Below are 15,154 nucleotides of genomic sequence, written 5' to 3'. Positions count from 1 at the left end.
AAATGCGCAGAACTCATAATTAGTTTCCAGGGAAGGATACTTTTGCCACACGCTCTGACCCTTTTGCTTGTTGATGATTATGTCATTACATTCAAATCGTCCATAAACTAGCACTAGATACATGAGGGTATTGGTAGAAGGTGTGGGTAGAATGAAGGAAATTAAAAGCTGCGGTCAGACTTGAAAAAAAAACACCCTATAAAGCAACTTATGTTTCTGACAGTTGAAACAGACTGAATGACAGACAGTAAAACCACATTTCTGCATGTTTTCTTTTTTGGACTGGATATGTGGCTTTATGCCACCAAACAATATTTTGGTTTACCAAAATACACTCTATGGCCGTTATAATTTCATGTTTACTTAACATTCCTTACTATCACTGCTGTTCTCACTCAGCTACAGCAGCTTAAGACAAGTATCTAAAAGGATGAAGTTTTAAAATACAGAGTATGCCTCACATTAGGGGGAAAAAAAAAGAAGAAAATTAGCCATACACAAATAATTCACAATGACTAAAGCATCTATTGTAATTTTGGTGTTTAGCTCATCAGGGACATAATGAGCAAGAGAATTCATGATTTTGTTTGAAACACAGTAGTTTTTCAAGACATTTATAGACTCAGCCTCATGTTTACTTGAAATTTCTTAACACTAACCTATCTAGAGTTGTTGGCAAAACCAAAAACAAGAGAAAGAAAAGATCGACTAAGGCACAGTTTCACTGGGTGATGAATAATTTAGAGGATTCTGTCCCTATCTTTATTTGTAAAAATCCTATAAAGAGCAAAAAGTAAAAATTAAAATCATTTACAAACTTCATTAAATCAATATAAAGGTAATGATGATAATCAAGCAAAATGATTCACAATCATTTTGTGATCATAATCAAGCAAAACTCATGCACTCATACAAGAATCGAATGCCTTCCTTAAATGAACAGTTCCTACAACCACTGCCCACAAAGAACTTCCTGGAAAAATATGTTATGCTCTGGGTATAGAATGTAAGTTCAGAGGTCATGTTGAAAAAAATCCTTAAAGTTCTTAGCAAGAGCACAGATCTTGCAGAAGAGATGAAAAGAAAGCCATGATATGAAGGTCAAAGGTGCAACAAATTTTCATTCATTCATTCCTCTTCCTTCTTTCACTCCTTCCTCCTCCGTAGGCACAGCACCCTGTCATAACTGAAACCAAGTTCTTCCCCATCCTTGCTGGTCTGGCTTCGGAGTCCTAGTTCTGAACCACTGGAATTCCTACATCATGATCACTTTAATATGGTATGTTTTGTCTTTGTTTTTTAAATATATCTAGATAGTCTGTTGATGCGCTCTGTACACAATGAAACTTCAATGTTACAATGGTCTCATTTGGATATGATTTTATTTTATTTGGGTAAACAAGTGCTCTAGATTAGTAGACTCATCAGTTCATATTTTACCACACATTCTACTAGTGTTTATCTGATGATCACAGCCCTAAAGATGTGGCTGTTAACTTCAACAAATGGATAATCAGATGCCTTCCTCAAAAAGGTTATAAACTAAAGAAATTAATATATCTAAAACATTCCATGTTATCACCTGGTACCTGCTAGTAACTCATTAGATCTTAACAGTTATTAATATCACTAATATTAACCCAAGATATACACATGGAAAATTTGTAACTATACAGAGTTTCTAATAAGCTCTCACCCTAGAAAAAAACTGGGAAGATGTGGCTGTAACTTCAACAAATGGACAACCAAAGACACCACAGCAGATAGTTCTAGGATGTTAAACATTAGTAACATTAAGACAATTTTAGCTGTGTAAAAGTCTAAAACTGCTCAAAGTGATGTTCTACCTAAACAGAAAAAAAAAAAAATTACACTTTCTCTTAAATAACATAATATTAAACCTTAACTTGCTGAAATGGCATGTCTCTCGTGCCAAACAATGAAATTAGGGATAGATCTTTTGTTAAAACTGATCATTTTAAAATCATATGAGAGAGTTGAAAGTTACCTTAGAAATAAGTCATTGGCAATGAATATAAACCTATATTTTAAAATGGCTAATCACCAGTTCAAGGGCCTGTGGCAGAACTGGGATAAGATCTTCCAACCTGTGAATACCCCATCTAGTCTTCCTGGTCATAATAAAGTCAAGTCCTCCCTAAGAGTCTTCCCAAAGAAAACTTATATAGAGGTAACTGACACTCAAGAATTATGGATACTGTAGAATATACAATAAAATGAAAACAACAATCATTCCTTTAACTTTTCTTCATTCATTCATTCCCTCTAATATGTTCCAGGTACTAGGGGTACAGCAATGAATAAAACACATTCTTCCTTTTTGGAGCTTCTACTTCATGGAAAGAATAGATTTCTTCAGGTCTTGATAAGTAAGGTCAAGATGTTTAATCTTGTTTATGACAAACTCATTATAAACTAAGTTGAAGTCTAGACCTTCTCTAAGAATTACTAGTGGGACAAGGCAAGAAAGCCCTGAGGATTTGAGATGTCAAGCCCATTTCAAGCATACAGATATCCTAAGTGTCATGAGGTAAACCCTAGCTAGAGAAACTGACATCTACCTACATTGAATTCCGGAAGGATAACTAATCCCAGGGGCTAATTACACAACAGGTAATAAACGACTACATATTCCCTCTGCACACACATCTTTAGAAGAAAACTATTGCATCACATTATAACATACAATTTCAAAAGCTATATAATACACGACAAAGTACATAAACTGGTCACTTTAAAGAAAGCACTGTTATTACAATTTATCTTGGATATATTTATATTACATGTTTTACAATAACCTCTCTAGTTCTGCATCAACTTTATTTAGCCTGAATACCGGCCCTAAAAGAACTGGTGAATTCTGAATCATCTACTAATTAACTGTGGAACTTTTGTCACATAATATCTGAGTCTCATTTTATTGATTCATAAGATAGGGATGCTTTACTGACATTATTGAAGCATAAGTGAAAAGTGAATATGAAAGTACTTTCTTAAAATAAAAATTTCTTAATAAATATACATTTCTACTTCTAGCTCCATTATGCAATTATGGATTTAAAAATCTCAAAGTTGTAAAAGAAACTTTCTGAGACTAAAAAGAAAGGACAAGTCTTAATTCTGGTTCACTATCATGTTAGATCAAAATAGTCTAAAAGCAATAAGCATTCACTGATACTCAAATTTTAAGCTATGAAAAGTAAGGCCCAGATAAGTTAAGGTGCTTTTCATCTCATGTCACTGGTTATTAGCAAGGCCAGAATTATAATCTGAGGCTCCTTACTTGGTCAAGTACTTCGGGGAAGGCAGTATAGTATTACAAACAGAATTTGGAATTAGGCAGGTGCATTTATCACACCAGCATTCTGACCTTGAATCAAATCCAGGATCTATTTAACTGACTGATCTCAAAACAAGTTATTTAAGCTCTCTGTACCTCAGCCTCCTCATATGTAAAATGGAAATAAATAATAACAATGCTATAATTTCATAATCATGTTGTGAGAATAAGTAAACTATTACCTGCACAATAAGCTCTCTAAAACTGCTTAATATTATGACTTTCTTCAACAACACAAGGCCATCTCTACTAATGAAAAAGCTATGGTATCTTCAAAGTTCCTTGTCCCTTTAAAAGAACTAGAAGCTTGCATTTTACTGATTTGGAAGTTAGCTAAACACACCACAGTATAGTTAAGATCAAAATCTCCCCACAATCTTTCAAACTACATGTACACAGACCTATTAATAGCAAAGAATTCTTCAGAATTCTGACTAGTGATAAAAATGATGTTCAAACTGAATTTATTAAACTCAGTTAGGAAAGATTTATATTTTTATCTTTAAAAAGGCAGACTCAGCATGCCAAAATATATATATATTCTACTTTAACTATCCTAACTCATTCCTGAAAGATACCCAAGTTCAGTTGCTTTTACTTCCTATTTTCCCATGTCATTTTCCACAAATTTACCCAGTAGGTAACACATGCCTCAGTATACTTAAAGGTTTAGCACTGGTTTTCTATCCTGCAACTTCAATACAACCTTGAAAACATTAAATCACAGATTTTTTTGCCTCGCTCTGCATGAATCCAAATATTCCCTTATTCACCAAATATTTCATGAGTGCCAAGACCTAACTTTGTGACAGTTTTCAGCACCAGTAAAGCCAAAAACAATAATAAAAACCCCTCTTTCTTATGACGCTCCATTCTAGCTGGAGAGGGGAGACAGGCAATAATAAATTAGTATATATCTAGAATAGTATGTTTGAGTAGTACATTTTAGGAATGAGGGAGCAGACAGTTTTATTAAATGCTTTGCTAAAAGTGGAACTTGGCTTTATATTTCAATTTGCAGATCCCAGACTCCTTTTGGACAGGGCACTGGCACTGGAGGGTAGAGTGAAGTAGAGGGAGGAGCTGTACTTCAAACACAAACACACAGATCAGATCTCTCACTAGAGATGATAGTGTAATACCCTTGGACTGCCAGTAGCATTACCATGCTCCTCATGTTGCAGAAAGCTAAGAGCATCACAGAAACAAGTGCATTGTCTGCTGTTTGAACACAGCCACAGTCAGTGAAGGAAGCTCTGGAAGGGAACACAAGAAATCTACTATTTCCTCTTCTGTCAGTGACTCTCACTATGTGACCTCCGGCATATTCACCAACCTAAGTGAACTGTGGTATCCCCGCCCACATGCTGATCCTCCCTGACCGTGACACTGTGGCTAGTCTCTTAAGCCCTTAAGCCTCAGTGTCATCTGTTAAAGGAGGCCAGTGGAATGACACTGCTTGGCAAACTGTCAGGTACTTCACTGACAGAAGCTATTTAAATAAATACATGGATCCACGCTTGCTACCTGCTTTACAGGAACATCAAGAAGATTAAGGAGAACATATAAAATACTTTAAGCTCTCTGTAAAGAAAGGGTGTTACAGAGTACTCATGCTTATAATTTCTACTATCCCTATTCTTCCTAGTTATATTTCCTTGCCTTTCCAAATTCTGTAACTAAGAGAATCCACAAACCTTCAGAAGCAGAATGCAGTTAAAAAAACAATAACAAATGAAACTTGATTACAATAAAGAAAAACAAGTCTGCTAAGAAATCAGAAAGCCAATATCCTTCTTCCTTCCCCTGACAGCTCTTTTGCCTAGGTTGCTGCAAAAAACAGGGCTCTGCAGATTCAAGTGCACCACAATCAGTCCAGGTCAGAGAAATAATCTGGTATCCACAAGAGAAGAAGTTATCCTTTCATTCTGTGAAATGTAGACGATGCTCTCCCCACAGTATAAATTTTGAAGTGTATGTGAGCAAAATCTTCAAAAAGGATGACAAGATAATATTACTCACCAGAGGACAGAGTACCTCATACATGTACTGGAGTATTATTCTTTGATGAGCCAGCTAAGAAAATCCACACCTTGTCTGTTTATGTCCCTGGACAGAGGAAAGGTTACATACTGCACCTTTTTGAGGTTAAGTTTTGGCTCACTGATACAGAGATGGCAAGTGCCTGGCACCAACACTGGGTCAATTCCAATGAAAACAGAGAGGATATATAGATTTGTAGTGACAAATGCCAGCTATTCCCCTTTACAGAAAGAAAGCAACTACCACTGACCATTGTTAATACAGCAAAATCAGAACAGCTCTAACTTTCACTTTGACTTAAACTTCTGAGGCCCTTCCCCCACAACGTAATAATTTTGTAAACTGTTTACAGTGTACTTACTTCAGACAAATCATAAACCTTGCAAACTGTCATTATCAGAGTACTCAGTTGCCTATGCTTAAATATATAGCCTGCTGCTTCTCACAGATTGCAACAATAACTTACCTTTTTTAAGACCACTAGATTAAGTCACCACTGCCAGATAACTGCAATTTGTTTCAACAGTGTGGGAAAGAATCGAGGAAAGTATGTTCTAGAAATCACATGTCTTTCACTCTCTTTCAAGCCACTAAATAACTCTATTGCTGTCCAGAAATGACAAACCAGATTATCAAGTAACATCAAAGACATTAAAAATTTCCTCATTAAAAACAAATAGGGGCTAGAGTCATAGCTCTTCAGTAAAGTGCTTGCCTAGCATGTGTGAGGCACTGGGTTAGATTCTCAACACCACATATAAATAAGTAAATAAAATAAAGGATTATCAACAACTAAAAAGTATTTAAAAAAAAAAGGCACAAATAACTTCCAAATGCACATTTCTAACACTAAATTCCCAACTGGCTTCCTTGACTTGGTACATAGTGCAAAGAGAGAAAAAAAGTAAAATTCTAGGAAAGAGTAAATGAAAAAACATGAAAAATAATGGTCCTGTACTATTACCTTCCTCAAGGCTACAGAAACATTTCCTAAAGATGCAGCTCTGTCTTTAGTCCATCAGTCCAAACTACTCAGAGCAATATTACCTACTAAGATACAAAGAACTTACCTATCAAAATGATAAATAATATGTAGCAGGGATTGAGGGGCGTTAGAAGGAAATATTCCTTGTTTAAATGCTGCAAAGAAATTCTTTTGACATTACAAGCAAAACATCTGCCTTCATTTAAAAGTTTGAGTTGTGATTTCCTGCATCTATGAACTTCTTTCTGAACTACAAAGAGGCCACAAAACATCACATTTTCCCCTCCCAGCTTCTCCTTTCAAAACCCACAAGATGATGATTAACAAACAGCCCCTTGTCTTTAGGCATAGTCTTAGAAACCACAAGGAAAAGATAAAAGTTAAATAGAAGAACAGTTTGTAAACAAATGAGAAATAGGTTGCCTAGGGAGGAAACAAATTGTTTTGATAAGTAAGCAGCCCTCTTAGCCCACATGTGGGAAAGAGTAAAAGCCACCCTCCCCTTTCAACCACTGAGAGCAGCCTTCTAGTCCTAGACTCCAGGCCTTACAGAAAATCCCCCTCACTCAGGGGTGCTGGGTATAAGCCCCAAATTCTGGGGCTCAAGGATAAACTGAGAGGTTATCCCAGCCCCCCAGGGCTTCCTCATTCCAGGAACGAGTTGGGGTCTAAATTTATACTTCATGGGTGACATCTCCCAAGAGACAACCTCCCAGGTAAATTCATCGGAGTCCTAAATCTACTACCCATTAACTACATCACCTTTTACAAATCTGACCCTGTTTAATCACCTTTTGATGGGACATAATCCCTTTCTTAGGGTCACTGTAAGAAGTAAAAGAAAGAATTTTGGCACTATGTCCAGATCCATGGCGAGCACATGCCAGATATATAACAAATGTTCCCTTCCACTGGAAGAAAACTCTAATTCTACTCAATAATCACTGCTTTAAGTTAAAAATCGACAGATATTCTCCTATAATACCCCTAAGAAAGACATTAAGAATCTAATATGTGAAAAGGGGAAATACACAGTACTCAGAAAATACTTCCCATTAACATATATACACACTCTGGTAGGTTGCATTTCCTCCTCTCAATCTGCTTCTCTTTCAGGGCCTGTGACAACTAATAAGACAGCTCACTGGGTCTTGCCGAGAGCTACCACCTAATGCTAGACCCTGTGACAGTTTGGGGACAGATATTATTTAAAATCCACATACATCTAGTGAAGAAAGTGAAGTTTGTCCCCTAACCTAAAATAACCAAATGAGAGGTAAGAGGGAAAAAATACCACCGAAAACCTCCATTTGTTTAATATTAATTGTGGAATATTATTAGAGGATAAGTAGTGTTTTGACTGGTGACTTTAAATCTTAAAACAAAAAAAAAAAACAAAAAAAAAAACCCATATCAAACACACAAACTCAGCTTCTAACTTTTTATAGAATCTATACATTCATCAAAATTTCACTTATCTTTTTGAGATTTGTGCAATCCAGTGGTATCCACCACTGTTCAGCCCCTCTAGATTATTCCGTTTATACAACAAAGCAAAATTAAGATAGCAAAACTTTCACTGGTTTGTGGGTTACTTTCAGTAGAAGAATCCACATTTGATAATAGTTCCCTTTCATTAATATACAAGAATTCAAACACATCCATTTCTGAAAAGAAAATCACCATGTAAAAAACCGTTTTTGCCTGTATACTCTTAACACCTGCTTTTCCGTGTACTCTTCCAAGACAAGACATGTGCAAGAAGTTGGTAATGCTCCCCTCAAAAAAATTATCTTAAGGAAAAATCTGGTCTAAATCAAACTTTAAATGAATTGACTTCCACTGCAAGCACTGCCCCCAAATAAATTTACTGCATCCTAGAATCAAGTACACTCAAGGCTAGAATGTCATGCCAGTCATATATTACTTAAACCTCAATAAGTCTCTTATTTTCCAAATCCTCAGCTGCTTTCTAAAATAGTTCACTAAAAAGCACCAACCTAATTAACAACAGCTTCCTCTGCAACAGTGGCCTTGATTTCACTTATTTACACATTATCTGCAGCCTCCTTTTGGCCAATCCAGTCTATTCTCTGTACCATGCCGAGCCTTTTATCTGCCCTGGACAGCATTTTCTCCAGCAGATGAAGTAGATGCCGATTGATTTGCTGTCGAGCATGGTAAATTAATAGCAACAAATTGCTGAGGGCCCGTCTCGCTGCTCCACCATGCTTCGGCAGTTTTGCTTTATTTGCTCCATGATGGGCAGCAGTCGGCCTCTTCAAGTCAATTTCTTCTTAACAACCTGCAATACTTTTCAATGGTGAAAATAGAGCTGTTCCTTGTAAGTCAGAAATCAATATCCTATTGCCCTTAGAAAATGCTAAACAAGCAGTATTGGCAATCCACTTGGTACTAGAGGGTATCAGATATAATGCAAATCCATACTGCTTCCCTCCTTGTAGTTATTACAGTTTGCTAAAAGGTTCCTAATGTCATTTATCATCATTTACCATCAACCAAAGAGGCTATGATTATGATATCCTATCAGCTGGCAAGGCCCTTTCATTTCTATTCAATTAATATTTTAGCAGCACTCAAATGGTTGTGGCCCGTCTTGTAATAAAATTTACATGGCCTGGAGTGAAACAGGAGTTTTCCTGCTTTGATTTTAAATAAATAATACACACAAACACACAGACTACATACACATAAATATATATTTATATATAAATGTGTAGCACTCACTTTTAGATTCTAAGTGTTACAGATTTCTAAAATTTTCTAATGATTTCTAAAATTCATATACTAAACATAATAAAAACTTAGAAGCAAAGAGACCTCAGACTACAGAAAACCGGAGATACTCTCATTCTCAAATATGGCATGGTCATCTGTTTAATTTCCATAAGTTGAATTCACATACCCATTGCTCCTAATCTATATCCAATATTCACTTTTTAGAGTGGTAACCACTGCTGTCAGATTCCACTGGGGAGGACGTCTTTTAATTACAGGTGAAGGATGCAAACAATCAGCATTTAGTAATGTATCAAGTGCATGCATCACTCTGATCTGTCCATAGTGGCTGACCCATTTAGAAGCCACACTATATTTATAAAGAACAATCAGCAAGAGGTAGTAACAACTAAACCCTGTCTCATCCAAAACAAAAAACAAAACCCCACACTTAAGGGAAATCCTTAAGGAATAAAAGCCAATGTTCTTTCACTTTTTAAAAATTCCATTTTGAAGACATCATAATGAAACATGCCATTTTAACCATGTACTATTTATCATCTTCATTTTCAAAATAGAACTTAAGACAGTGGTGAAGCATTAATTCCAATTATAGCTTAGAATACTTCACCCTAACTTTTCTGGTTGCTTTCCAGATTCATCTGTTCAGTTCTATCAATCCTACTAAAGATTACCAGAAATTAGATTCATATTTTATGCTCCAATTCCATGTCATGTCACTGAATTCCCCTTTAAAAAGAAAAAAATCCACTAATTCTACCAGACTAATGCTATTTACTCAGTTACCAAAATTTAAATTAATTATGTTCTCAAACATAATTGTTAAAAATTGGCAACATTATGCAGGCTTAATTAAGATTAAATCCAATTTACTAAATGTACTTTAATTGGTACTAATTACATTAGCTTTCATTTCAGAATGACAAATTCCCCATAGGTTTCACTTTATAGTTCTCTATCAGAATCAACACAGGGTGACTGATGATGAGCATCACACCAAAAGGGGAGGGAGGAGAATGTTTGCCCCTCTCCCCTTATCACTGTTTCATACTTTTCTTTTTATCAATTTGCTAAGTCACAGAGTCATGACTCCATCACAACCATCATTTTCTGTTTTAGTGAAAATTTTCTCTAAAAATAAATAATCTGTGGCTGGCTGCAGCCATAAAGAACAGGAACGTTAACCAAAAAAATACACAAAGGTTTCAAATATCAGGGCCACCAATTACTAAGGTACTTCCAAGGACTCCTGGGACTCCTACTCTTGAACCCTTTGAGACATAAATCTAATAAGTGAATAAGCCTAACCGGATCTTGAGAACGGTCCCAATTATGCCGCAGGGCAACTTCCCTGCATTATTGCTGCTTTCCATTACAAGGGTATCCAGTGAGTGCATCTGGAAGAGAGGCTAAGAGGAACTAAGACTGTCTGCCTAGGAAAACAAATAAAGACAGATATGCCTCTGTGCTTAAGGGGAGAAAGAAAGAAAATATAATAAGTAGGTGGTTTGCAGGGCTGTCTGTATTTCATAATGTGATAAACTGCCCTCAGGATTCTTGATATGATTGAATTTAAAAGCAAGAGAAAAAAAGGGAAAATGTTCTCTTCTCAATTTTAAATGGATAGCGTTTGAGGCCAGCTGGACAAGAAGATGACAGAATTATAGAGGTATAAAATGTGTAAAATTAAGGGATCTCACAAACCCACCAATAGCAAAAAGAAATACATACATATAGAAATACAAGCTATGTGCTCTTCAGAAACAAAAGTGGTACAAGGGGATCTGAAAACTAAGTGGTTAGGGTAAACAAGGTACAGAAGGAGAAATAAAGGGACATTAGTCTGGTTTGATCTTTAATTAATCCTGGGAGGAGGGGGTGGACTGAGGAACACCACCATCACCAACAAAAAAGACATGTACAAGATCCAAACCTTAAATGCATGATTAACAAACAATATCTCTCATGTAATTTATTCCTGTAAAGTAGAGCTAAGTTCATCCATAAGCTTGAATGGATTTTGTTTAAGCAGGAAATATTTATATTACTAATCTAAACAAAAATGGTAAAGATGTCAAAATAAGAATTTAACACCTGGAAAACTATATTATAATGCTAATATTGGCATAACCAAATAGCAAAGTAAAAGAGTATCCGAAATAAAGTCCCCAGTGTAAGTAATATCACATTTTTTCCTCAATTTTTTGTTTTCAAATACTATGATTGCCTATACTGTCTATCAGTCATCTTTTAAAGATCCACTAAGTGATATATGGTCATTTCATCATTTCTAAACTTAGAAGGTAATGAAAATCACCTTGACCATAAATAAGAAAGACCATGAACTTTTCTCTTGTCTTTTTCTCAGCAGGCAAACATATACACACCTATTCTGAAATGGTTAATGAGACCTGAAGCAGTTTCACTAGCAGACCACTAAAAATAAATACTTTCCTAAAGGAATTACAACTCCCACATGATATACACATATACAGACACGTATACATACATATACATACATACACACACACACACACACACACACACACACAGAGTATCGTTTGTCTAGAAAATGTAAACCATTTATTTTCATTTGCTCTCCTGCAAAAAGAAAAAAAAAAAAAGCCTATTTGAGTCACATTATTTCAATGATTTCAACTAATCATAAACTCCCCCCACCCCAATCCTTTTTTGGCTGAACTAATTGCTAGATTTCAAGACCCAGTGTTGAACATTATCACATCCTCCTATCAAGCTCATTTACTCTGTACAAATTTGGAAGTAACGGTTACAGTTCCTGGTAAGACCCAACTAAGTAGCCTCAGGGGACCAATACAAGGATTTTACATCAATTTCTTTTGTAGTTCCACAGATTTCATTTTGACCCTCCCTGCTCACCCTGTATCTATTCTTTTACACCAAGCCAATGAAGACTATATATAATTTATAATTTTACTTTTCAATATTTTCAAAGAAAAGGTTTTCTATATGACATGTTTGCAATGACCAAAATACATAAAGCAAGTCTCTCAAAAGATAAAGATATATTTTAAAATTTAGCATCCAGACTTGAAAATGAACAAAGTTTAATCTGTATTCAGATTTTGTAAAGATATTTTAAATGCTTAAAATTAGGTTAATGCAGACGAAAGATGGGGAACCACTTGTGAAAAAATAATGTTTTCTCCAATACCCAGTCTTTTGAAATACAGGTAGCCACAACAATGTGCAGAAAACTACAAAACAAAATTTTGTTTCCAAAGTGCATCAGTATTACTCATTTAAAATGGTTATAAAGAAATAATAACTTACCTGTTTGTGCATTTCTATATTCAACCCATAGGACATTTCATAATACTGTCAAAGAAGGAAAAGCAATTAAATTTGTGCCTTTCATCAAATAATCTGCCTCGTGTTCAAAATGCCCCAAGTATGTTCAAAACAAACAACAAACATAAAAGCCTAATGTAACCAAAAGATCTCTAATTCTTATGCCAATAAGTCAAAGAGATGCCCAATTACTATATTTAGCCTAATAAGCTAAAAGCCACCTTAAGACACAGACTCAAAGACAGAGACTCAAAACTAAAAAAAAATAATGTTCAAACACAGCATTCTTAGCAGCAATTATTTTATACATCATAAGCAGATGAATCAAAAAAAATCTGATAATTCAGTACCATACGACTAACTCCTAAGTGCAGCAGAAATTTTGTCTTGTACAAACGCTGAATTGTTAGTAAAGGTACTATTACTGAAGACTTGTTTCTCATTTTAAGGGTACTGCTCACATTCACACATTCAAAGCAAAAAGCTTGAGAGAAAATGAATTAATGCATCACTCTGGTGCCTTTTGGAACAATCTTAAAAATATGTTTCATGATACTTTTGTAAAAGCAGATCTAATTTTTCTGAACATGTATTGTAACTGGCATAACAGAAATTCTGGCAGAACAAATCAACACTTTTCAAACCAATATAACACTACAGAAATTGAAACATACACAAAAATGCACACGTAATAGTAACAAATAATGAGGCAAAAATTAGAGAATAGTTTCAGTGTCTAAGCCATCACTTTAAAAATAAAGCATTAAAATTTTATAAAAGTACATAGAAAAACTGGTTAAAATTGTTTGGAGCAAGAGCAATAAAACAACAAAGAAAACCACTAACAAAAACATTTTGCTTGCAACTGAACAAAACATAAATGAGGTTTTGTTTTGTTTTGTTTCAATTTGTAAAAACAAAGCACAGAAAATTATACCCTATGCAACTGAACTTTTTGAAAATTCAAATCAAAGCTGGTTGTCAAAAGCAAGTTCTAACATCCTAGAATTACAGGTTACTAATGTTCACATTCCCACAACCTCAACTACACTGGCAAGGCCACTGTGATCTATCCTGAAGCCTCTAGCAATTTCAACGTAGTCTCGTTTTTTGGTATCCCAAACTACTAGACACTTTGAATCTGTGATAGTTTTCTTACCATGACATAATGCCGCTGCATCTCAGTCTTCTCACTGGCCAGTTTCTCACACTCCAGCTTCAGACTGTTTGAGACATAGGAAAATCTAAGTACAGTGTAGAACTTAATTTATATCCTTCAAATCTAAATACACATTCTTTCCTCTAAATCCTCACCTACAAACACCAAATCAACAATCTTAAAAATCACCTCATTATGAAAGGGAGGAAAGAAAGGTTAGACTAGAACCAGCCTGAACATGTATGTCCCTTCAGTAAGGATCAAATGTGGGTTTTTCTTTTTGACTTTTTAAATAAGTTTTAAAGAAATAAACCCTCGAGTCAATTTATTTCTGGAACTTCATCCAGAATTCAATGTTCATTAAATTCAGTTAATAAAACAAGAACAAGGAAATAAATGTCAGTAATGACTACACATAAACACACAAATAATTCCTCCCAAATTTCACAAGTTTTCTTTAATGTTGTACGAAGAGATTAATGAAAATATGAATCAAGGAGTCTTATGAATGATGTCTTGTTTTTTCCCTCCAAAACACACAGACAAGTTGAATACCACCACCCAGGGGCAAAGTGTTGATCTGGTTCAGTGACTTGTTTTTAGTTCTTGAATTTATGAAATAAGAATTATGCATCATTAAAAAGCCAGCAAAAGAAATATGTCTCAAAGGCACTCTAGGTCTAATAATCGCCTCTAAGATGAAAACATTTTGTTCAGCATCAAAGTAATGAAATCGCTCACTTGCTCTTGGCTATTCGGAGGAATAGCAAAAAGAAGTAAGAAGGATTCAAGCCTAGAGTAATAAAGAACCAAGGAAGTCAAAAGGCCTCAGAATCTTCTCAACGTTCCATTCTCCTGGCTCCAACAAATCAATATGGAAAGTTTTGTCTCAGCATTTTCCAAGACTCCCCAGTTTCGATTGTTCTGCCTCCTTTTTTTTTTTTCAATGGGAGAAAAAAAGATATGCTTAATTTCTTTACACCTGCCTAAAGGAAAAAGGGCCTTGACATGCCCTTCTGCCCAGAGTGGGAAAAAATGATAATAATACCTTTGTGGAGGCCAAAAAAAAAAAGGAAGGAGGGTGTTTGTGTGTGTATGTGGGGGGTAGACGACAAGAGCTAAGCAAACAGGAGGATCAGCTAAAGTCAATATCGTTACCTGTGGTATTGAGCCTGTAAAAACTGAAACTCTTCCTTAATCCGATCACAGGATTCGGAAATTGTAAATTTAAAGGGTTGAGCAGGCTGATGCGGTGCCTAAAGAACAACAATAAAATATTTAATTAGCCCACATCACAGGCGAAGCAGAGATGGAGAAAACATTCCGAGCGGCGCTGGCAGGGGGTGGGGGTTAATTGCAAAGGCAGGCTGAACACGATCCAAAGTCTCCTCCCGCCCACTCTGGTCGCCCCCTCAGCCCCGCAGGGACTGGTTTCGGGGTAGCCCCCAACGCGGCGCGGCCACCCGCTCCCGTCAGGTCTGAGCCGGGCTCCCTTCCCTGGCCAACGGCGGGCGCC

At 35.8% G+C, this 15,154-nt stretch overlaps 1 protein-coding gene across 7 annotated transcripts in view; it reads right to left on the bottom strand.

The window, feature by feature from the left end:
• Tle4 (TLE family member 4, transcriptional corepressor) overlaps positions 1-15,145 on the bottom strand; it is a 136,576-nt gene extending 121,431 nt beyond the window's left edge. For 4 of the 7 annotated variants that reach the window (XM_015492952.2, XM_015492953.2, XM_048806954.1 and 1 more), the window contains exons 1-3: positions 14,797-15,144; positions 13,639-13,702; positions 12,462-12,506 (exon numbers count right to left, since the gene is read on the bottom strand). In XM_015492952.2, coding sequence (XP_015348438.1) covers positions 12,462-12,506; positions 13,639-13,659 — 66 coding nt within the window. In that variant the 5' untranslated portion in view covers positions 13,660-13,702; positions 14,797-15,144. Of the gene's footprint in view, positions 1-12,461; positions 12,507-13,638; positions 13,703-14,796 lie in introns of all 7 variants that reach the window. The other 3 variants (XM_015492954.2, XM_048806953.1, XM_048806957.1) reach the window with 1 other exon arrangement.
• Positions 15,146-15,154: the final 9 nt, after the last annotated feature.

The sequence above is a fragment of the Marmota marmota genome, unplaced genomic scaffold (assembly GCF_001458135.2).
Source record: "Marmota marmota marmota unplaced genomic scaffold, marMar, whole genome shotgun sequence".
NCBI classification, from domain to species: domain Eukaryota; kingdom Metazoa; phylum Chordata; class Mammalia; order Rodentia; family Sciuridae; genus Marmota; species Marmota marmota.
Note: the sequence above shows the minus strand (reverse complement) of the source record. Positions and strands in the feature narration are given on the sequence as shown.